Source organism: Heptranchias perlo, chromosome 38, assembly GCF_035084215.1.
Source record: "Heptranchias perlo isolate sHepPer1 chromosome 38, sHepPer1.hap1, whole genome shotgun sequence".
NCBI classification, from domain to species: domain Eukaryota; kingdom Metazoa; phylum Chordata; class Chondrichthyes; order Hexanchiformes; family Hexanchidae; genus Heptranchias; species Heptranchias perlo.
Window position 1 is genome coordinate 9132131 of NC_090362.1, and position 23395 is coordinate 9155525.

Here is a 23395-nt window from a genome sequence, read left to right on the forward strand (position 1 = left end):
ACCTATCACCCCTGTGCTCGCTGACCTGTCTAGCAAGGTCTCGATTTTAAAATTTTCATCCTTGTTTTACAATCCCTCCATGGCCTCGCTCCTCCCTACCTCCGTAACCTTCTCCAGCCCTACAACCCTCCGAGATCTCTGCGCTCCTCCAATTCTGGCCGTTGGTGACCGTGCCTTCAGCTACCTGAGCCCTAAGCTCTGGAATTCCCTCCCTAAACCTCTCTACCTCTCTCTCCTCCTTTAAGTCACTCCTTAAAACCTACTTTAAAAAAAAAATCATTCATGGGACGTGGACGCCAGCGTTTATTGCCCATCCCTAATTGCCTTTGAAAAAGCTTTTGGTCACCTGTCCTAATATCTCCTTTTATGGCTTGGTGTCAAACTTTATTTGATAATCGCTCCTGTGAAGTGCCTGCGGACCTTTTACAATTCTATATCAATATAGTTGTTACTGCAGTGTACGATCTACAGGATGGACTGCAGCAACTTACCGAGGTTATTTTGTCTCCATCTCTCTCCCTCTGGTCTCTCCCATTGAGAAGGAAAAGAGCAGCAATATCATAATTACACCTCCACCTGCAGGGCACCACCATCCTCACTCGGTGATCACTCTCCACTCACTCCTAGTCCCTGAGTCAACAGACTGCAATTTGGTGACATCACTGTGGGAGCAGCTTCTGCATGAGGACACTTCAGAGAACTGGGTATTCTCACCCATTCACCACACGGTCACTTCAGAGCACAGAGTGTGGAGCAGCCCATTCACTGAGAGTGAATATCACGCACTCCCTCCCCCGGATGCTCTTTGAAGCCGCGGGTGGATCAGCTTCAGATCGAAGTGTTTCCCAGTCTCGATTCACCATGTTTGAGATCAGCTTCTTTTTGTGTTTGTTTCTGGGCTGCGCATCGACCAGATTTTCACCCCGACTGAAACTGGACCTGAGAGGTGAGCAGCGGGGGGTCGGGTCCCGGGTCCCGGTCTCGGGGTCCCGGGTCCCAGTCCCCAGGCTGAGGGTCTTTAAGATGTAACTGTGTCGCTCAGAGCTTTCAATAAGGAGCAAGCGGGCGATGTTTAAATGGGAGACACGGGATTGCGGCATTTGCTGATTGATTTGTTTATATTTTGTCCTTGTAATTTGCGGGGCGATTGGACACCGAGCTTGTCTCACATTGCTGTTCACAAATTGTGGGTCTGGGTTGGGATTTAATGTATATATAATTCTCCATCATTATTCTCATCAATCTTTTTCTCAACCAATCCCTCTCTATCAATCTTTCTCTCTCTCTCTCAATCCATCAATATCTCTCTCAATCTATGACTTGTTTGCAAAATTAAAGCCCATGGCATTAAAGGGACATTGACAATGTGGGTACAAAATTGGCTAAGGGACTGAAAGAAGAGAATATTGGTGAACAGTTGTTTTTCAGACTGGAGGGAAGTAAACAGTGGTGTTCCCCAGGGGTCAGTATTAGGATCACTGCTCTTTTTGATATATATTAATGACCTGGACTTGGGTATAGAGGGTAGAATTTCAAAGTTTCCAGATGACATAAAACTCTGATACAGAGTAAACAATGTGGAGGATAGTAACAGACTTCAGGAGGACATAGACAGACTGGTGAAATGGGCAGACACATGGCAGAAGAAATTTAATGCAGAGAAGTGTGAAATGATACATTTTGGTAGGAAAAATGAGGAGAGGCAATATAAACAGAGAGACCTGGGGGTGTATGGACACAAATCTTTGAAGCTGGCAGGACAAGTTGAGACGGCTGTTAAAAAGCATCTGGGATCCTGGGCTTTATTAATAGAGGCACAGAGTACAAAAGCAAGGAAGTTATGCAAAACCTTTATAAAACAATGGTCAGGCAACAGCTGGAATATTGTGGAATGTCAAGGCGTTAGAGGGATTTATTAGAATGGTGTCAGGGATGAGGGACTTCAGTTATGTGGAGAAACTGGAGAAGCTGGGGTAGTTCTTAGAACAGGGAAGGTTAAGGGGAGATTTGATAGACGTGTTCAAAATCATGAACAGTTTTGAGAGAGTAAATAAGGAGAAACTGTTTCCAGTGGCAGAAGGGTCGGTAATCAGAGGACACAGATTTAAGGTGATCGGCAAATGAGCCAGAGGCAACATGAGGAGGTGGTGAAAGCAGACTCAATAGTAACTTTCAAAAGGGAATTGGATAAATACTTGAAGAGAAAAAATTCACAGGGCTTTGGGGAAAGACCAGGGGACTAAGACTAATTGGATAGCTCTTTCAAAGAGCTGGCACAGGCACGATGGGCCGAATGGCCTCCTTCTGTGCTGTACCTACTATGATACCATGATAAAGATTAAGGTCATACTATCTCTATCTCTCTCTCTATCTCCATCTATCTATCTATTGAAATAGCGACATTACATTTAGTATCCGAGTGTGTCAAACAACAGCTACAGTGTTAGCCGTAGATATTTATGGTAAACTTACAACTTGCGCTTTACATAAAATGTACAGCACAGAAACAGGCCATTCGGCCCCACTGGTCCATGCCGGTGTTTATGCTCCACACGAGCCTCCTCCCTCCCTATCTCATCTAACCCTATCACCATATCCTTCTGTTTCTTTCTCCCGCGAGTTTATCTAGCTTCCCCTTAAAGGCATCTACGCTGTTCACCTCAACTACTCTCCCTGTGATGGAGAGTTCCACATTCTCTCTACTCTCTGTAATATAACAGTGTGCAGTTGGAGACAAGTGTAGCAGTGATAACCATCTCATGCTTTGACCCTTTGTAGGACTGGAATTAATGCTCCCGATTGCAATGATAATGGTAAAAAAGAAGACAGATTGTTCTATCTCCAATATAGCACCTTTAATGACCTCAGGATCTCCTAAATCGCTTTACAGCCAATGAAGTATTTTTGAAGTGTTGTAGTGTAGGAATCGCGGCAGCCAATTTGCACACAGCAAGATCCCACAAACAGAAATGTGATAATGACCAGATAATTGGTTTTAGTGACGTTGGTTGAGGAATAAATATTATCCAGGACACTGGGGAGTGCTCCCTGCTCATCTTCGAAATAGTGCCATGGGATCTTTTATGTCCACCTGAGAGGGCAGACAAAGCCTCGGTTTAATGTCTCACCCGAAAGACGGCACCTCCGACAGTGCAGCACCCCCTCAGTGCTGCACTGGAGCGTCAGCCTAGATTATGTGCTCAAGTCTCTGGGGTGGGACTTGAACCCACAACCTTCTGATTCAGAGGTACCCCACTGAGCCAAGTCTGACACCTTAAGTTACGGTATAACTTATAGTGCTACCATTGTTTAATGGCGTTACAAAATGCTATACAATCCTGGCCTGTTTTGGGGAAAAGTCACAGGTATAAAGGGTTGTAAAAATCCTAAATGACTTTCTTCAAATTCTCCTGGCTGATTTCCCCACAGCGGTACTGAACTCAGTCAGTGATAGTTAGTTAGATTTTACTTCATTATGGATAAGCTGCGGTGTCCTGGAAACATAATTAGTGTGTAATGGAGATATAGCAGAATGGAGCATCAGGTGGAGACTCGTTTCAGATATCTAGAAAAATGTGTTGACCCTGTTCTGGTCTCTATTGTTATTCAAATGCCCTTAAGGTAATTGGCAGAAGAACCAGAGGGGAGATGAGGAGAATTGTTTTTACGCAGTGAGTTGTTATGATCTTGAATACACTGCCTGAAAGGGCGGTGGAAGCAGATTCAATAGTAACTTTCAAAAGGGAATTGGATAAATACTTGAAAATAAAAAATCTACAGGGCTATGGGGAAAGAGCAGGGGAGTGGGACTAATTGGATAGCTCTTTCAAAGAGCCGGCACAGGCACGATGGGCTGAATGGCCTCCTCCTGTGCAGTATGATTCTATATTCATTACCAGGTAGGGGAAGGTGTAACAGTTCATATGAATAGTAACTGAAGGAGAAGAAACTTCCATTTTTAAATTGTGAAATTCCTACTCTCTAATTTTGCCAATCATTAAGTATGAGTTAAAAATAGGATTTCACCCAACAGAAGGTGTTTCACCCCCAAAGGTCCAGGTTCGTAGAAATTAATAAAATTCTGAATTAATATTGATTCATGTTGGCACACTGTCCTTTAATGTTACCTGAGATCAGCCAATGCAGCACATGCTGGGGAGAGAACCTGTGACCTGCAGCATTGGCTTTTCAAGTACTGGATAAATTGGCTGATTATCCAGGCAGCCATAGTCTATGTTTAAGTATAAATGAACATTATAACTTCTTTTATTTGTAGGAGTGCGGGTGTCAATTTGAGGATAGTTCAGTGAATGCCGTAATTGTGTGAAATACTCCCACAAATAATTGCTGCTTACCTCTTTGACCAAGCTTTTGGTCACCTGTCCTAATATCTCCTTATGTAGCTCGGTGTTAAATTTTGTTTGATAATCGCTCCTGTGAAGCGCCTTGGGATGTTTTACTACGTTAAAGGCACTGTATAAATGCAAGTTGTTGTTGTGTGCCCCCTTGCCTCGTGGAAGTGTCCCAACCAGGGCTTCTCAAAAGATAGTGAGTTGATCTACAATAGTGTGCTGGCTCCAGTCACAGGCAGTTGCTCGACCATCGCTTGCTATCCCAGTGAAGAAATTATAATAGCTGTAGCTGTACAGGGAATAATCTTATTCTTCTGTGCTTGCACATTCTCTTTACATAATATCAGTCATGAGAAATTGGGCCAGTTCAGTGAATCTTGGTCCTGAATTTCCAATCACCATGATTGTCATTTCTTTCAAATGACATTTTGTTCCTTTCCATGTCTATTGTGTTATCATTAATCAGTAAAGCCCTTTATATCTTTACAGATGAAATTAAAGATCGAGTCATATTTATGTCGAGTGAAGAATACATGACCACCCTTCATGAAGGAAACACCGTTTATGTTGGTGGAAAAGCAATTCTTTATCAGATAAACTTTGAACAAACTCCCCTGACAATAAAGGTACAGTAAAATCAACCTGCTCCTGATACATTAATGGGAAGCAACATCCTGACCAGTACCAGATATTAGTAGAATTACAAATGGACAACAGATGTAATTTTTGGGGATTTTCTGACCATTTTATCGTCGAAAGAACTTTCAAAAAAAGTTACATTTAATGCTAGAGGTTTAAAGCAAACTGTATTCACACAAGTTTAAAAACAAAGGCACTGAGACGAAAGGTGATTAATATTCAAATTTGACCCAAAGCCTGTAAACAATAAACAATTCCTGAGCTAACAATGCATATTTTGTTGGGAGGTCTCTGGTCGTGGGTGTTTGGCAGAAGTTGCCTGGGAAAGCCTTCCTTTCTGGCTGTGAACACAGGGAGGTAAAAGGACAGACAGAAGGTCAGAAGCTGTAGCCCAACTGGGAACACAGAAAAGAGTTGGGGAAACTATAACAGTGGTAAGTCAGAACTGCCTGTCTCTAATCTCTGAGGTTCCTGGTTTAATTTTGAATTACAAATACATAGGGTAAATAAGGAGAAATTGTTTCCAGTGGTAGAAGGGTCAGTAACCAGAGGACACAGATTTAAGGTGATCGGCAAAAGAACTAAAGGCAACATGAGGAAACATTTTTTTACACAGCGAGTTGTTATGATCTGGAATGCACTGCCTGAAAGGGCAGTGGAAGCAGATTTAATAGTAACTTTCAAAAGGGAATTGGATAAATACTTTAAAGGAAAAATTTACAGGGCGATGGGGAAAGAGCAGGGGAGTGGGACTAATTGGATAGAATCATAGAATCATAGAAGTTACAACATGGAAACAGGCCCTTCGGCCCAACATGTCCATGTCGCCCAGTTTATACCACTAAGCTAGTCCCAATTGCCTGCACTTGGCCCATATCCCTCTATACCCATCTTACCCATGTAACTGTCCAAATGCTTTTTAAAAGACAAAATTGTACCCGCCTCCACTACTGCCTCTGGCAGCTCGTTCCAGACACTCACCACCCTTTGAGTGAAAAAATTGCCCCTCTGGACCCTTTTGTATCTCTCCCCTCTCACCTTAAATCTATGCCCCCTCGTTATAGACTCCCCTACTTTTGGGAAAAGATTTTGACTATCTACCTTATCTATGCCCCTCATTATTTTATAGACTTCTATAAGATCACCCCTTAACCTCCTACTCTCCAGGGAAAAAAGTCTCAGTCTATCTAACCTCTCCCTATAAGTCAAACCATCAAGTCCTGGTAGCATCCTAGTAAATCTTTTCTGCACTCTTTCTAGTTTAATAATATCCTTTCTATAATAGGGTGACCAGAACTGTACACAGTACTCCAAGTGTGGCCTTACTAATGTCTTGTACAACTTCAACAAGACATCCCAACTCCTGTATTCAATGTTCTGACCAATGAAACCAAGCATGTCGAATGCCTTCTTCACCACCCTATCCACCTGTGACTCCACTTTCAAGGAGCTATGAACCTGTACTCCTAGATCTCTTTGTTCTATAACTCTCCCCAACGCCCTACCATTAACGGAGTAGGTCCTGGCCCGATTCGATCTACCAAAATGCATCACCTCACATTTATCTAAATTAAACTCCATCTGCCATTCATCGGCCCACTGGCCCAATTTATCAAGATCCCGTTGCAATCCTGGATAACCTTCTTCACTGTCCACAATGCCACCAATCTTGGTGTCATCTGCAAACTTACTAACCATGCCTCCTAAATTCTCATCCAAATCATTAATATAAGTAACAAATAACAGCGGACCCAGCACCGATCCCTGAGGCACACCGCTGGTCACAGGCCTCCAGTTTGAAAAACAACCCTCTACAACCACCCTCTGTCTTCTGTCGTCAATCCAATTTTGTATCCAATTGGCTACCTCACCTTGGATCCCGTGAGATTTAACCTTATGTAACAACCTACCATGCGGTACCTTGTCAAAGGCTTTGCTAAAGTCCATGTAGACCACGTCTACTGCACAGCCCTCATCTATCTTCTTGGTTACCCCTTCAAAAAACTCAATCAAATTCGTGAGACATGATTTTCCTCTCACAAAACCATGCTGACTGTTCCTAATCAGTCCCTGCCTCTCCAAATGCCTGTAGATCCTGTCCCTCAGAATACCCTCCAACAACTTACCCACTACAGATGTCAGGCTCACCGGTCTGTAGTTCCCAGGCTTTTCCCTGCCGCCCTTCTTAAACAAAGGCACAACATTTGCTACCCTCCAATCTTCAGGCACCTCACCTGTAGCTGTCGATGATTCAAATATCTCTGCTAGGGGACCTGCAATTTCCTCCCTAACCTCTCATAACGACCTGGGATACATTTCATCAGGTCCCGGAGATTTATCTACCTTGATGCGCGTTAAGACTTCCAGCACCTCCCTCTCTGTAATATGTACACTCCTCAAGACATCACTATTTATTTCCCCAAGTTCCCTAACATCCATGCCTTTCTCAACCGTAAATACTGATGTGAAATATTCATTCAGGATCTCACCCATCTCTTGTGGTTCCGTACATAGATGACCTTGTTGATCCTTAAGAGGCCCTACTTTCTCCCTAGTTACTCTTTTGCCCTTTATGTATTTGTAGAAGCTCTTTGGATTCTCCTTTGCCTTATCTGCCAAAGCAACCTCATGTCCCCTTTTTGCCCTCCTGATTTCTCTCTTAACTCTACTCCGGCAATCTCTATACTCTTCAAGGGATCCACTTGATCCCAGCTGCCTATGCATGTCATATGCCTCCTTCTTCTTTTTGACTAGGGCCTCAATCTCCCGAGTCATCCAAGGTTCCCTACTTCTACCAGCCTTGCCCTTCACTTTATAAGGAATGTGCTTACCCTGAACCCTGGTTAACACACTTTTGAAAGCCTCCCACTTACCAGACGTCCCTTTGCCTGCCAACAGACTCTCCCAATCAACTTATGAAAGTTCCTGTCTAATACCATCAAAATTGGCCTTTCCCCAATTTAGAATTTTAACTTTTGGGCCAGACCTATCATTCTCCATAGCTATCTTAAAACTAATGGAATTATGATCACTGGTCCCAAAGTGATCCCTCACTAACACTTCTGTCACCTGCCCTTCCTTATTTCCCAAGAGGAGGTCAAGTTTTGTCCCCTCTCTAGTCGGGCCATCCACATACTGAATGAGAAATTCCTCCTGAATACACTCAACAAATTTCTCTCCATCCAAGCCCCTAATGCTATGGCTGTCCCAGTCAATGTTGGGAAAGTTAAAGTCCCCTACTATTACCACCCTATTTTTCTTGCAGCTGTCTGTAATCTCCTTACATATTTGCTCCTCAATTTCCCGTTGACTATTTGGGGGTCTGTAGTACAATCCTATCAAAGTGATCTCTCCCTTCTTATTTTTCAGTTCTACCCATATAGACTCAGTGGGCGAACCCTCGGATATATCCCCTCTCACTACTGCCGTGATGTTCTCCCTAATCAAGAACGCAACTCCCCCTCCTCTCTTACCTCCTGCTCTATCTTTCCTATAGCATCTGTACCCTGGAACATTGAGCTGCCAGTCCTGCCCCTCCCTTAGCCATGTTTCAGTAATAGCTATAACATCCCAGTCCCATGTACCCATCCATACCCTGAGTTCATCTGCCTTGCCCATCAGACTTCTTGCATTGAAATAAATGCAGTTTAATCTAGTCTTCCCTTGGTCTTTGCCCTGCTTTCTCAGACCATCCGTCCGGTCATGTTCTGTACACTCTCCCTTACTGCCTTTTGTTTCTGTCACCACTTTACTTCCCACTGACTTCCTGCATCGGTTCCCATCCCCCTGCCACATTAGTTTAAACCCTCCCCAATAGCACTAGCAAACACTCCCCCTAGGACATTGGTTCCAGTCCTGCCCAGATGCAGACCCGTCCAATTTGTACTGGTCCCACCTCCCCCAGAACCGGTTCCAATGGCCCAGGAATTTGAATCCCTCCCTCTTGCACCATCTCTCAAGCCACGTATTCATCCTAGCTATCCTGTCATTCCTACTCTGACTAGCCCGTGGCACTGGTAGCAATCCTGAGATTACTACCTTTGAGGTCCTACTGTTTAGTTTAACTCCTAACTCCCTAAATTCAGCTTGTAGGACCTCATCCCGTTTTTTACCTATATCGTCAGTGCCTATATGCACCACAACAACTGGCTGTTCACCCTCCCCCTCCAGAATGTCCTGCAGCCGCTCTGAGACATCCCTGAACCTTGCACCAGGGAGGCAACATACCATCCTGGAGTCTCGGTTGCGTCCGCAGAAACGCCTGTCTATTCCCCTTACAATCGAGTCCCCTATCACTATAGCTCTGCCACTCTTTTTCCTGCCCTCCTGTGCAGCAGAGCCAGCCATGGTGCCATGAACCTGGCCACTGCCACCTTCCCCTGGTGAGCCATCTCCCCACATTATCCAAAACGGTATACCTGTTTTGGAGGGAGATGACCGCAGGGGACCCCTGCACTACCTTCCTACTCTTCATCTGTCTGTTGGTCACCCATCCACTATCTCCCTCAGTAATTTTTATCTGCGGTGTGACCAACTCACTGAACGTGCTATCCACGACTTTCTCAGCATCGCGGATGCTCCAAAGTGAGTCCATCCGCAGCTCCAGAGCCGTCAAGCGGTCAAACAGTAGCTGCAGCTGGACACACTTCCTGCAGGTGAAGGAATCAGGGACACAGGAAGGATCCCTGAATTCCCACATCCCACAAGAGGAACATGACACGGCTCTGGGATCTCCTGCCATGACTTAACCCTTAAGTTAGCTTAACAACAACTACAATGTCAAGAGAAAAAAAAAGGAAAGAAAAACTACTTACCACTCCCTTTAAGGAGTTTTACTCCTTTAAATTATTCTTAATTTAGAGAATGTTAACTGCACTAGGGACCTTGATTCACTAAAAAAACGCTACTTGCTATAAGACCTGCAGACCTTACCTTTCTTTTTACTTTAGTTACTGTGGATAAGTAGAAATACTCACCTGAACCTACTCACCAATCAGGTGCCTCCCCTGTGTCGCGTCCCTTTCTGATTCCTGACGTCACTTTGAACTCCGTCGCAGCTCCCTCTGCTCCGATCCGCTCCTCTCAGCTGTTCTCAGCGCTCTGAAATCCCGCCTTTTTATGCGATGCTCCCTCTGCTCCGATCCGCTCCTCTCAAAGAACTGGCACAGGCAAGATGGGCTGAATGGCCTCCTTCTGTCCTGTATCATACTATGAAACTACTATAATTAATACAAATACATCATAGCCAGAGCATTTCCTCAGTAAGATTATCTCCATTGCCATGACCAGAGCTATCAACATCAGGAAATTACATTTCTGGTCGTTACAAGTGACATCATTTGGAAACCTATTTTAATATGAGGGCAGATTTTCTGAGACTTCATCCATGGGTGAGGTACCAGGCAAGCTACGGGTGGCCATCAGAAAATCATGGGCAATAGGAAAGATCCACCCAATGGATCTGTGTTTATCCTTAAACCACATCAAAATGAATCACATAAACCAAAATATGTGGCTGTCAGTACACATCCCCGATTTTAATCGCCCCACCATTGGCGGCCGTGCCTTCAGCTGCCTGGACTCTAAGCTCTGGAATTCCTTCCCTAAACCTCTCCGACTCTTGATCTCTCTCTCTCCTCCTTTAAGACGCTCCTTAATTCCTACCCCTCTGACCAAGTTTTTGGTCACCTGTCCTAATATCTCCTTATGTGGCTCGGTGGCAAATTTTGTTTGCTAACTCTCCTGTGTCGCGCCTTGGGATGTTTTACTCCGTTAAAGGCGCTATATAAATGCAAGTTGTTGTGCACTAGTTGTAGTGTAGACCCCTGCAATTAGCCCTCCCGTCAGAGCATCGATCTGCTGACTGCTCCTTGCATCCTCCACCTACGCACTGAGCCTGATGAACACTGGGTGGATAGAGGCCATTTCTTTCTCATCACCAAACAGCCCAGGTAGAAGCATTCACTGACTTAGTGTACAAAGTAAACCAGCCAGCATTTGAAGAGAAAGATCATCAGTCCCCCATCAGTATGAGGTACCATGGAGTAATGAAAAGCAGATTCGATTGTCTCTTAGTTGACTTAAGTATCAGATTTCGTTGTATTGCTTTGGAAGATGCTGAGTGGAGACCAATTGTTCTTCATCCACCCCCTCAAGATGGGACCATTGGAGAGGGAGAAACACCTCCAGCCACATTAGTGATCAGCAATTTGCCTCGGTGGGATAAAAGCAGCAGATTGCTTGTTCCTCAACCAACAGTGCTGCAGAAATCGTGTAATCCCAGGAGGAGAAAAAGTTGAGAAAATTAGAAGACAAAATACCCGCAAACATTCTCACAAATCACGAGTGAAAAAGAAAGAAAGAACTTGCATTTATATAGTGCCTTTCACATCCTCAGGCTGTCCTAAAGTGCTTCATAGCCAAATGAATTGCTTTGCACTTCGATGCGCATTTTGTAGTCAAACATTTCAATAGGAAGAAAAAGGAGAGCAGACCAGAATAGGACAACTGCAGTACCCCATAACTGGCAGAGAATAAAAATCTATTAGAGAATTAGCATTTTCAATCTCCCAAAATGACAATGTATAAGCATAGATGTGATTTTTAGAAAGAACACCATTGTTGTGGGTGTAAACCAATTTCTCAATAATATTAAGTAGGTCGTACAAGTTTGTTTGGAGAGCCTAGGATCTGGAGGAAGGGAGAATGAGGTTCAGTAGCAGTAGGGAAGACCGGCCAGGGTGCTTTATTGCAACAGAGAAAAAGACCCGGAGAAGCTGCTATCAGTGAGGCAGGCGATGGGCCATTGCTAATGAAGGATGGTGTCAGGTAGGATAATGTCGGAAGGTAATCCATTGCAAGAGTGGGCTGTTATAAAGGAGAAACCTTAAATGGAATTTAAATTAGCAGGAGTGTGAGATGAATGAGACGAAGGAAAGTCAAATACTGTGTCGGAGAATGTGTGTGAATGCTCAAAACCTTCCTTTCACTCACTTTAATTAAATCCAAATTGCCTCAATTTTCCAAACATTGGCTTTTGTTTGACCCAAGAGATTAATTTTTTCAGCATTCCTATATCCATGGGACATCATTCTTTTTAATCACAGAATCATTACAGCACAGAAGGGGGCCATTCAGTCCATCGAGCCCGTGCTAGCTCTTTGTAAGAGCAATCCAGTTAGTCCCATTCCCCTGCTCTTTCCCTGTGGCCCTGCAATTTTTTCCCTTCAAGTATTTATCCAATTCCTTTTTGAAAGCCACGATTGAATCTGCTTCCACCACCCTTTCAGGCAGCGCATTCCAGATCATAACTACTCGCTGCGTAAAAACGTTTTTCCTCATGTCGCCTTTGGTTCTTTTGCCAATCGCCTTAAATCTGTGTCCTCTGGTTCTCAACCCTTCCACCAATGGGAACAGTTTCTCTTTATTTACTTTATCTAAACCCGTCATGATTTTGAACACTTCTATCAAATCTCCTCCTTAACCTTCTCTGCTCTAAGGAGAACAACCCCAGCTTCTCCAGTCTATCCACGTAACTGAAGTCCCTCATCCCTGGAACTATTCGAGTAAATCTTTTCTGTACCCTCTCCAAGGCCTTTACATCCTTCCTAAAGTGTGATGCCCAGAATTGGACACAATACTCCAGTTGTGGCTGTACCAGTGTTTTATAAAGGTTCAACATAACGTATTTTGTACTCAAAACCTCTATTTATAAAGCCCAGGATCCCATTTGCTTTTGTAACCATTTTCTCAACCTGTCCTGCCACCTTCAAAGATTTGTGCACAGGTCTCTCTGTTCCTGCACCCCCTTTAGAATGATACCATTTAATTTATTTTGCCTCTCCTCGTTCTTCCTGCCAAACTGTATCACTTTGCACTTCTCTGTGTTAAATTTCATCTGCTATGTGTCCGCCCATTCCACCAGCCTGTCTATGTCCTCTTGAAGTCTATTACTATCCTCCTCACTGTTCACTACACGTCCAAGTTTTGTGTTATCTGCAAATTTTGAAATTGTGCCCTGTACACCCAAGTCCAAGTCATTAATATATATCAAAAAAAGCAGTGGTCCTGGTACCGACCCCTGGGGAACACCACTGTATACCTTCCTCCAGTCCGAAAAACAACCGTTCACCACTACTCTCTGTTTCCTGTCACTTAGCCAATTTCGTATCCATGCTGCCAGTGACCCTTCTATTCCATTGGCTTCAATTTTGCTGATAATCCTATTATGCGGCACTTTATCAAAAGCCTTTTGAAATTCCATATACACAACATCAACCATATCGCCTTCATCAACCCTCTCTGTTACCTCATCAAAAAATTCAATCAAGTTAGCTAAACACGATTTGCCTTTCACAAATCCGTGCTGGCTTTCCTTTATTAATCCACATTTATCCAAGTGACTATTAATTTTGTCCCGGATTATCATTTCTAAAAGCTTCTCCACCACTGAGATTAAACTGACTGGCCTGTAGTTACCAGGTTTATCCTTACACCCTTTTTTGAACAAGGATGTAACATTTGCAACTCTCCAGTCCTCTGGCACCACCCCCATATCTAAGGAGGTTTGGAAGATTATGGCCAGGACCTCTGCAATTTCCACCCTTACTTCCCTCAGCAACCGAGCATGCATCCCATCCGGACTGGGTGACTTATCTACTTTAAGTATAGCTTTTGTAAACAATTTTACAACACCAAGTTATAGTCCAACGATTTTATTTTTAATCCCACAAGCTTTCGGGGGCTTTCCCCTTCCTCCACCGCCTGAGGAAGGGGAAAGCCCCCAAAAACTGGTGGGATTAAAAATAAAATTGTTGGACTATAACTTGATGTTGTAAAATTGTTTACAATTGTTAACCCCAGTCCATCCCGGCATCTCCACATCATTAAGTAAAGCTAGCCTTTCTAGTACTTCTTCTTGATCAGTTTTTACCCCATCCAGTATCTCAACGACCTCCCCTTTTACTGTGACTTTGGCAGCATCTTCTTCCTTGATAAAGACAGATGCAAAGTATTAATTTAGTACCTCCGCCATGCCCTCTGCCTCCATGCATAGATCTCCTCTTTGGTCCCTAATCAGCTCCATTCCTCCTCTTACCACCAGTTTACTGTTTACAAGCCTATCGAAGCCTTTTGGATTCCCTTTTATGTTGGCTGCCAGTCTATTCTCATACTCTCTCTTTGCCCCTCTTATTTCCTTTTTCTGTACTTTCTATACTCACCATGGTTCTCACTTGTATTATCAACCTGACATCTGTCATACGCCCCCTTTCTCTGCTTCATCTTACTCTCTATCTCTTTCGTCATCCAGGGAGCTCTGGCTTTGGTTGCCCTACCTTTCCCCCTCGTAGGAATGTACCCGAACCATCTCCTCTTTAAAGGCTGCCTATTGTTTGATTACAGTTTTGCCTGCCAATCTTTGATTCCAATTTACCCGGGCCAGATCCGTTCTCCACCCACTGAAATTGGCCCTCCTCCAGTTAAATATTTTTACTCTAGATTACTCCTTGCCCTTATATATATTTAGAGAAAATAATGTGAGCAAGACCTGGGAACAGTGCAGTTCAGGGAAAGGGACTTGACAGAACTGTACAGAATTCTTTGGGCGGTGGGGGGGGTTATTCTTCAGACTTTGATGAGCATTTTGTATTGAAACATTTTAATAGGAAGGAAAGGGAGAGAGGACTAGAATAGGATAACTAGAATACCTCATAACTGGCTGAGAATAAAAATTCATTGGAGACTTGGGTTAATTGTTGAAACTGCAGCCTGCCTGGGAACACAAAATGTTGGGAAAAAGCCCAAACTACAACAGTGGTAACTCAATTTATAGGAAATAGGGACTTTCTGAATCTAAACAGGATAATTAGCTTAATCAGAACTGGTGATCTAAGTTGCTGGCTGGTGCAGTGGGTGCTGACTCTCTGCACGCCTTCAAGAGGGAGTTTGACCGGTTCTTGATTTGGGCAGAGATCGCACCATATAGAATGGTTTTACAGGTAACACATGGTCCGTGTGATCTCCTGAACTGGTTTTGATCGCTTCAGGGTGTTGGAGAGGAATTTTTCAGAATATTATTTCTCTTATTGGCCCTGAGTTTTTCTCTTTTTTTTTGCCTCTCCCAGGAGATTACATGGGGGGTTTGGGAAGTGTCTAGTCACGATGGTCCAGTCAACATGAGTGTGGGGCAGGTTTGATGGACCAGCTGGTCTTGACCTGCCAGTCATTTTTGTATGTTCGTATCTCTTAGGCTTCTGGTTTACTTTTAGTTTACTCTGTTTGTGCTCTAAGGCTTTAATGTCCTTTCCATAATGGGGTGTCCAAAACTGCACACAGTACTCCAATTGTGGTCTAGCCGTTGCCCTGTATTGATTTATCATTACCGTTTAGCTCTTGTTCCTTATTTATAAAACCCGAAATGCTGTTGGTGGCTTTTCATTGATACCCGCATTCCTTGGCTTGTTCTTTCAGTCTTTTATAGAATTCTACAAAATATAAAGCTTGTAAACTCTCAGTGTACATGGAACCATCTGGTATTGTGACTTGTACAATCAGAGGGAAATTCCATAATTGTCAATTGTTTTGGGGTTTCATCGGGTACTGGGATTGGGTGACATTCCGAGATTAGTTGGCAGTTTGAGACCATATCTGTGGATATTTTGAAGGATAACTCAGTCAACAGGGTGAATCTAGTCAATGGATTGAACGACATTGGTGCCTGCCTATAAATAGAATCAAAGCAACAAAGGCAAAACCTGTTGGGAACAGCTTCCCAGAACATATAATAGCTCTTTATGTCACTCATCATTCATTGTATAAAATACAAAGACGTTCTAGTCACTTACAATGTGTTTCGGTGAATGTAATGGAAAGTCTTTCCGTGTTCATTCAGCCATCTCTTTTCACCTTTATATTTGTAACATTTAGAAGCTTTCTGCTTTGTTCATCTTGTCGTCATTTTGCTTCATACTAATTACATGAGTGTAAGTTACTGACCAATTAGGCCAAATGGTGCATTGCAGTTTTTTTCCAGGAAATATTTTCAGCTGCGTAGACATTGCTTTTCTGCTAATTGCTCAAAATTCACCACTGATACCAGCCTGGTGCCAACCTTGTGCTTTGTAGTTCTAGGTCAAGTGACTACAGTAAATGACATAACCTTTGTGCTTGATCATTGACTGGTGTTCAGCTGCAAAACTCATGATCAACAGCAAGTTCTGCAAATTTGGAATTGGGTTATACATTGTAAAACAAATTAGGGATTGTTCTCCTTAGAGCAGAGAAGGTTAAGGGGAGATTTAATAGAGGTGTTCAAAATTATGAGGGGTTTTGATAGAGTAGATGGGGAGAAACTGTTTCCACTGGCAGGAGGATCGGTGACCAGAGGACACAGATAATTGGCAAAAAAGCCAGGAGAGAGGTAAGGAGAAATTTTTTTACTGAGCGAGTTGTTATGATCTGGAATGCACTGACTGAAAGGGTGGTGGAAGCAGATTCAATAGTAACTTTCAAAAGGGAATTGGATAAATACTTAAAAAGGAAAAATGCAAGGGCCGGCACAGGCACGACAGGCCGAATGGCCTCCTTATGTGCTGTATGATTCTATAACAGCAGCACAAGAACTTGCATTTATATAGCATCTTTCATGTAGAAAAAATGTCTCTAGTTGCTTCACGGAGGCATGAGGAAAACAGATGTTGAGCCAAAGAAGGAGGGGTGACTGAAAGCTTGATCAACGAGGTGTGTTTTAAGGAGAGTTAAAAGAGGAGAAGAAGGTAGAGAGGCTGGGGGGGTTTAGGGAGGGAATTCCAGAGAATGGGACTTAGGTGGTTGAAGGCATGGTCACCATTGATGTGGTGAAGGGAGGGGGTGATGCACAATAGGTCAGGGACAGACGAATGGGGAGTTTGTGGGAGGTTGCAGATCTGAAAGAGATTACATAGATAAGGAGGGGTGAGAGCGTGGAGAGCTTAAACACAGGGATCAGAATTTTAAATATAAGACATTGGAGCACCAATGTGGGTCAGCAAGGACAAGTCTGATGGGTGAGCAGGAGTTGGTGTGGGATAGGATACGGGCAGCAGATCTGAAGGTTATGGTGGGTGGAGGATGGCAGGCCAACCAGGAGAAGATTGGCGTTTCCGAGCCTGAAGGTGATGAAGTCACCTGTGAGGGTTTCAGCAGCAGATGGGCTGAGGATAGGAGTGGAGGAGGGCACTGTTCGAGGTAGAAGTCACTGCTCTCTGTGAGGGTGAGGGTTGGAAACTCAGTGCAGAGTCTAAAACAGGAACCTGAAAGTGCAGACAGTGAAAACATTGGGAGTAGTGGCTGCTGTCCAGTGTCTCAGCTATGGAGAGAATACCAGTGGCATATGTCCAATAATGGCTTCATCTAACTAACGATCGGTGATGTTGAAATAGAAAAAAATATTTTTTTTCCAGAAAGTTAGCAGTGGCAAAAATCAAGTATTTTTCTAAATCTGATGAATTTATCAGGAACAACCAATGAGTTTAATTTATAGCCGTTTCTTTAACATCACGTCCATCCCCACCCTGACACCGTGAGACGATGCTGGTGGCCTTTGGTAAAGTCGGTGATCTGGTACACTGGGGTCCAGCAGAGTGCAGTACTGCTGTAGTTTACTTGTGCCCGGACTTCCCTCAGGTGGATGTAAAAGATCCCACGGCACTATTTGAAGAGGAGGGGAATTCTCCCCGATGTCCTGGCTAATATTTATCCCTCAATCAATACCTAAAAACAGATTATCCGGTCACTTACACATTGCTGTTTGTGGGACCTTGCTGTGCACAAATTGGCTGCCGTCTTTCCTACATTACAACAGTGACTATACTTCAAAAGTTCTTCATTGCCTGTAAAGCACTTTGCGTTGTCCTGAGGTTGTGAAAGGCACTGTATAAATACAAGGCTTTTTTCTTTACAACCCATTGTAAGATGCTACAACGGTAATTAAATACTGAACTGGTATTGGAATTGAGCACAGCCTCACAATGGTGCAATAAAGGATTAAAATCAGCTGTGTTATATTTTCTATTAAAGAGGATTGCTCAAAATCACTCACTGCCTTTATCTCTTCATCTTCCAGATCCGAGTGCCTGATGATAATGAAGCAATCGAACAATGCAAAAAGAGCAAGTCGGTGAGTTCTGCTCTGGAAAATCTTTCAGTTCATTTCACTTCCTTGAAACTCTACGATTAAAAGGAACACCCCAGGAGAAGACTCTATAATTGGTCTTATAATCGAGTATTTATACAATCCTCTCCCCAGCTGCTTTTCTCAAATATTTATTTGTTATTCTTAAGTAAAAACAATCTCCTTTATGGCTAACTAGCTTCCCGACGAGAGCCACAGGGCGGGCCGGTTTTCGGGTGGTTCTGTCGTGAAGTGAGTTTGGAACTGACCCACTGCTCCATAAATGAGGCCGGTGCTATTTTAACTCCTGGGCCACACTTAAATCCCTCTGGCAGACTCCCCACCCATTGCGTACATCGCCACAGAAGATCATATGTTTCGCAGCTAGAGAATCAAAGTATTCACAACAAGCAAAATGATGGTGTCGTGAGTGGGATTGCAGAAAGCAGAACATGTTGGAGTATTTATCTTAACATGCTATTTTTTTTACAAAAGCAGGATTTTTTTTAAAAGGCAAAAGATTGGAATTGATATCCTGCGGGGAGTGCCAACGAAAAATGGGGCCACACCTATAAAGATCAATGCAACCCATTGTGAAACCATCCTTTCATTAAAATTTAATATGAGCTTTTTTTTATAGCTGTTCTGTACTTTTGACACAATCTTGTATCCATCATTACTTTTAGAAGCAACGATGTTCACGATGACTAATGCCGTTAAAAGGCTTTTGTTTTCCGCAGAAAATCTCTGGACGTTCTGGTTCCTGTGAAGTAATGCGTGAGATAAAAGCAAAATGGATGTTTAATTAGAATCATAGAAATTTACAACATGGAAACAGGCCCTTCGGCCCAACATGTTCATGTCGCCCAGTTTATACCACTAAGCTAGTCCCAATTATAAAACAGAGTCTCTGGTGTTTAATCTCTTACTGCTTGTTGATAAATGGATAACTGGGAATTTCCACTCTTTGGGGTATCAATGGTCCGGCCATTTTGCTGGTAAATGATGGCCGTGTGTTTAATATAAAACCAGTTGATCCCCAGTGGTGTTACTCATGGGGAGTCAAGACCCAGTGTCATCTTCAGGTGAAGTGGGGTTAGAGGGCGGGATATAATAGGACCAGGGTGTGCAGTTATAACTCCGTCCTTATTTTAAAGCCGTACATTCTACCCTTATTTTTACCTAATTTTATATGACATTTACTTCATTAGAGACACGTGGGGGGAAGGGAGTTGGGGGAGGGGAGGGGATTCCTCTGCAGTGCAGCCTGGGAGGGGAGACAAACACCAGAGGTGCTGCAGTGCCATCAGTGGTGGGATGGTTTAATTACAACGTTTAAAAAATGCATTCTTGGTATGTGGGCATCGCTGGCAAGGCTGGCATTTATTGCCCATCCCTAGTTGCCCTGAGAAGGTGGCAGCGGTGGGCGGCCTTCTTGAACCGCTGCAGTCCGTGCGGTATTCCTTGTAGCAGTTTGGTCCAACTAGGTGGATTGCTCGGCCCCTTCAGAGGGCAGTTAATAGTGGGCGGTTTTCTTTATAAATGCGGGCATGGGAATTAATAATGGGAAAAGGTCAGGCATTCCACAAGCTGTGATCCAGCATTGACCCCTTCGGAGTATGTGGGGTTGGTGGAGGGCACCTCATTTGCATGGGGTTAGTGGGCACCTGTGTTATTAAGCATACATCTTGGGTGCCCGCTTATCCAAGGAAGGTGCAAAGTGCAGCATTTAGCCTGTTGACTTGGGAAGGATCTTGTGTCCTCCCCTGAAAAGCTAGACTATATCCCCAGCAAAGCTCTCGCCTCTTTTTTTAAAAGAAAAAGCTTTATAAAATAACTCCCGTAGCTCCTCAGGCCTGGACTCCCAATTCTGCCATCTCTTTCTTCTCAGTATATCAGCCTCCAAAGATTTGCCAGACCTCCCGGAGGCTGGGGGTGCAGGGACTCCCAGGGCTGGGAGTTCCCACCCCAACCTTGTCAGCGGCCTTGTTTGGAGAGAGGCCCAGGCTCCACCCCAAACAAAGCCTCATCCAGGTCCCGGCCTATTTCCAGGCCACACTTCCGTTGGAGGTAGTGCGCTGGGAGGGCTGTGGCGTTTAGGCCCCGAGATTTTTCATATATTACAGATATCAGGAGAAACCCATTCTGAACAATATGTCTCTTTCAATGGGTATCTGCGGTATTGTGTCTCGTTTTTTGGCAATGTTTAAACATTTCTGACCTTTATTTAATTCCAGGATTACTGTGAGAATTTTATCATGGTCTTGCAAAAATTCAACACAAGTCACATTCTTCTGTGTGGAACCAATGCTCGGACACCACGATGTTGGTTACTTGTAAGTAATTCAGGATAAATTCTTAAATTTATTCATTCTAAAATCCCCTTCCTGCGACTTTCACCTTAAAGTTTCAACCAAAGTTGGGTAGAGAGACAGCACGGAGGGAGCCCGAACACACTGGGGGCAATTTTGACTTTGTGCGGTGGTGTATAACAGGCGATATCGGATCACCCGCCCGTTAGACATCTCTCCCGATCGGGCGGGGTGTGTAACGGGCGGCTGACCCGATATCGCCTGTTATACACCATCGCCCAAAGTCAAAATTACCCCCACTGTGTCACAGGGTGGTGGGATTCAGGCCTGAGCCCATGATTGGCCAATTTGACGATTTCCTAGTCTATGTCATACCATCAGAGGACAGGTGTTTCTAAACAAATAAGGGCAAGAGAATGAACAGGAGAGCCTTCCCCTGAAGCACTTTAGCATTCCTCCTATCAGCCAGTGACAGGGCAACATGGATCGAGATCTCGGAGCAGGTTCACTGGACTCTCCTTTTGGTAAGAGTAGGTCGTGCTCTTTGGGGAGATCTGGAGACCAGTAAGGAAGAAAATATTTCAATAACTTGCTTGGCCACCATTTTATTAGTTTATTTACAAACCTGCAATGGAATAGCCTAAATCCCATTGAAAGCTGCCACTTTGATGTGACATCAGTGCGATTAAAATGATCTTCCTCCTTAAACAAGACAAATTTACCAAACCCATTTTCATGGGCGTTCCTCTAAAATGACTGACATCATTTCAAAGGATGGAGTCAAATTCTAATAAACAGTCATGTTTCTCACCTACTTTGGTACTTGGACTGTTTCTGAGTGCTCTTATTTCTGATAAAATACTTTCTGAGATTCCAGTGAATCGAGGGACAAGAATATGGGAATTGCTGGGCGATAAAAGACCAAGGTCCATCTAGTTCACCTCTACCATCCTGGTAGTCGCTTGATACAATGATGATGGAGTTATTTCCATACATGTTGTTTTCTTTCCATTTCAGTAATAATCCCTTCCTTGACTACTGCTCGTCTGTTAAATGAGATTAATCCATTGATTTCAACAATAAAGACACTAACCAACATTTTCTCTTACAGTTTAGAAATGAATTGAGTCCATTTCTTGACGAAAATAGAGGCCCCTTAGGAGACGGTGTCTGTCCTTTCACTCCGAAACAGAGCGTCACTTCATTGGTTGTGGGTAGGTCCCCTCTCAATTGAAATTCAGAATCCTTTGTAGACCAAGTACCAACTCACTCAGTTGTGTGTGTTTTTACTTCGAATTACAGGAGAAAGACTCTATTCAACAGCACCTTTATATTCAAATGGGTTCGGTGTGGATCTTCGAGGGTTTAGAAGTGAAGGTGAAAATTCATGGTTACATTCTTTGGACGAGTGGATGAAGGGTAAGTGTGAACACTGTAGCTTTTCGCACTCTTTTTACATGTTTTGATCTGCGTATATCTCTTTCCCTAGTTCACTGCTGCAGGGTTGTCATATCTTTTCCATCTCCAATTTTCTCCCTTGAATTTTCTCTCGTAAAAGCAGTACCTCACGGCGGGATCGGTTCCGTGAGTGTCACCTGACAAGTGTCACGCACCACAGCAGTTACAAGCCCGGGGATAGGACACCGACCTGAATTTTCCCTTCTGGGGACACTGAGGCCTGTCGATCTCCACCCGCACCCCCCATCACATTGGTTGAGATCAAGTATCTCAGCACGGACTGGGGATTGAACCGTGTTTGGCTCGATGGATATGGGGATCGGGCGGGAAAGTGGAGTTGAGGCAGAAGATCAGCCTTGAACTTATTGAATGACGGAGCAGCTCGAGGGGCCACGTGGCCTATTCCTGCTCCTATTTCTTATGTTCTTATGTTCAGTGTCACACCAAACACTGCATTTACTCACTGAGTTATAGAGAAGACCGTCATGGTGATATGGTCTGGGTTCATTTTCATTTCAAACTTCTGCTTATATTTTTAACAACGAGGAAGTAATGGCTCCAACCCTTGGGTATTCATTTACTGCCTGTTTTTTCACTGGTAATAATGGGCTGAGGGCAGCACTCCACAATCATGGGGATAGAACTTGGACCTCGTTATGCCCATTTTACAGACATAAAATGGACGCAACGCGGCCCAATTTTGGGGACTGACGTCCTGCGCCCTAAGGATGCCTGAAAAACGTCCGACCTGAAATTGGGCTGCATAAACCAGATTCTGTGATCTATGATTCTATGAAAAATGTTCCTGTGGAGCCAAGAGGAACAGGAGTGTTTCCCCGACTGAAAAGTCATCATGATCACGACTCCCCCATTGCCCGTTCCAACCTCCCCCTCCCAGGACTCTGTGCTCCTCAGATGCGTGAGCTGGTCACCTTCGAGTATCTCATCAAAATAGCCTCTGCTCAAAGGAAACCTTGACCGTGAACGCTGAGAAACTATTTAAGTTTTGAGGGGTGGGGGGGAAGGGGGAAGGGATTGACATAGACTCCGATCCTTTCCTCACCCAATATCCCCAAATGCGCACTTGGAGCAGGAGACATTGGATAATGATTGGGACTGGGAACCCTGGCCGAAATTCTCCCTTGGCCTATGGGCAATGAGACCAGTTGTCGCCCCGTCAATAATCCCGTCTGAGATCAGTGAACTCAGCACAGACCAGATCAGGCAACTTGGCATTTCCTTGGTCTGTATGGCTCAGTGAGTCATTGGCCAAATTCACTGAAACATCAGGGGGCCAGACGGGATTATTCAACTTGTGACATTGAGGGATCCTGGGGCAGTTTAGCAGAACATACTTCCCCTTTAGACAGGAGTGGGCACCCCCAGAAGAACTGGTCCTTTACAGTTTATCAATATTAACAAACGGCTGGAACCAATGACAGGGATCCTGGGTTTCATTTCGTAAATATCCGGCTGCTATTTTG

General features: G+C 44.0%; 1 protein-coding gene across 1 annotated transcript in view; it reads left to right on the forward strand.

Annotated features, from left to right (window-relative positions):
- Positions 1-701: 701 nt before the first annotated feature.
- The window catches only part of LOC137304717 (semaphorin-7A-like), a 37508-nt gene continuing 14814 nt past the window's right edge, over positions 702-23395 (forward strand). The window contains exons 1-6 of the mRNA XM_067973396.1: positions 702-946; positions 4842-4978; positions 18094-18147; positions 20379-20477; positions 21565-21667; positions 21756-21872. Coding sequence (XP_067829497.1) covers positions 799-946; positions 4842-4978; positions 18094-18147; positions 20379-20477; positions 21565-21667; positions 21756-21872 — 658 coding nt within the window. The 5' untranslated portion in view covers positions 702-798. The remainder of the gene's footprint in view (positions 947-4841; positions 4979-18093; positions 18148-20378; positions 20478-21564; positions 21668-21755; positions 21873-23395) is intronic.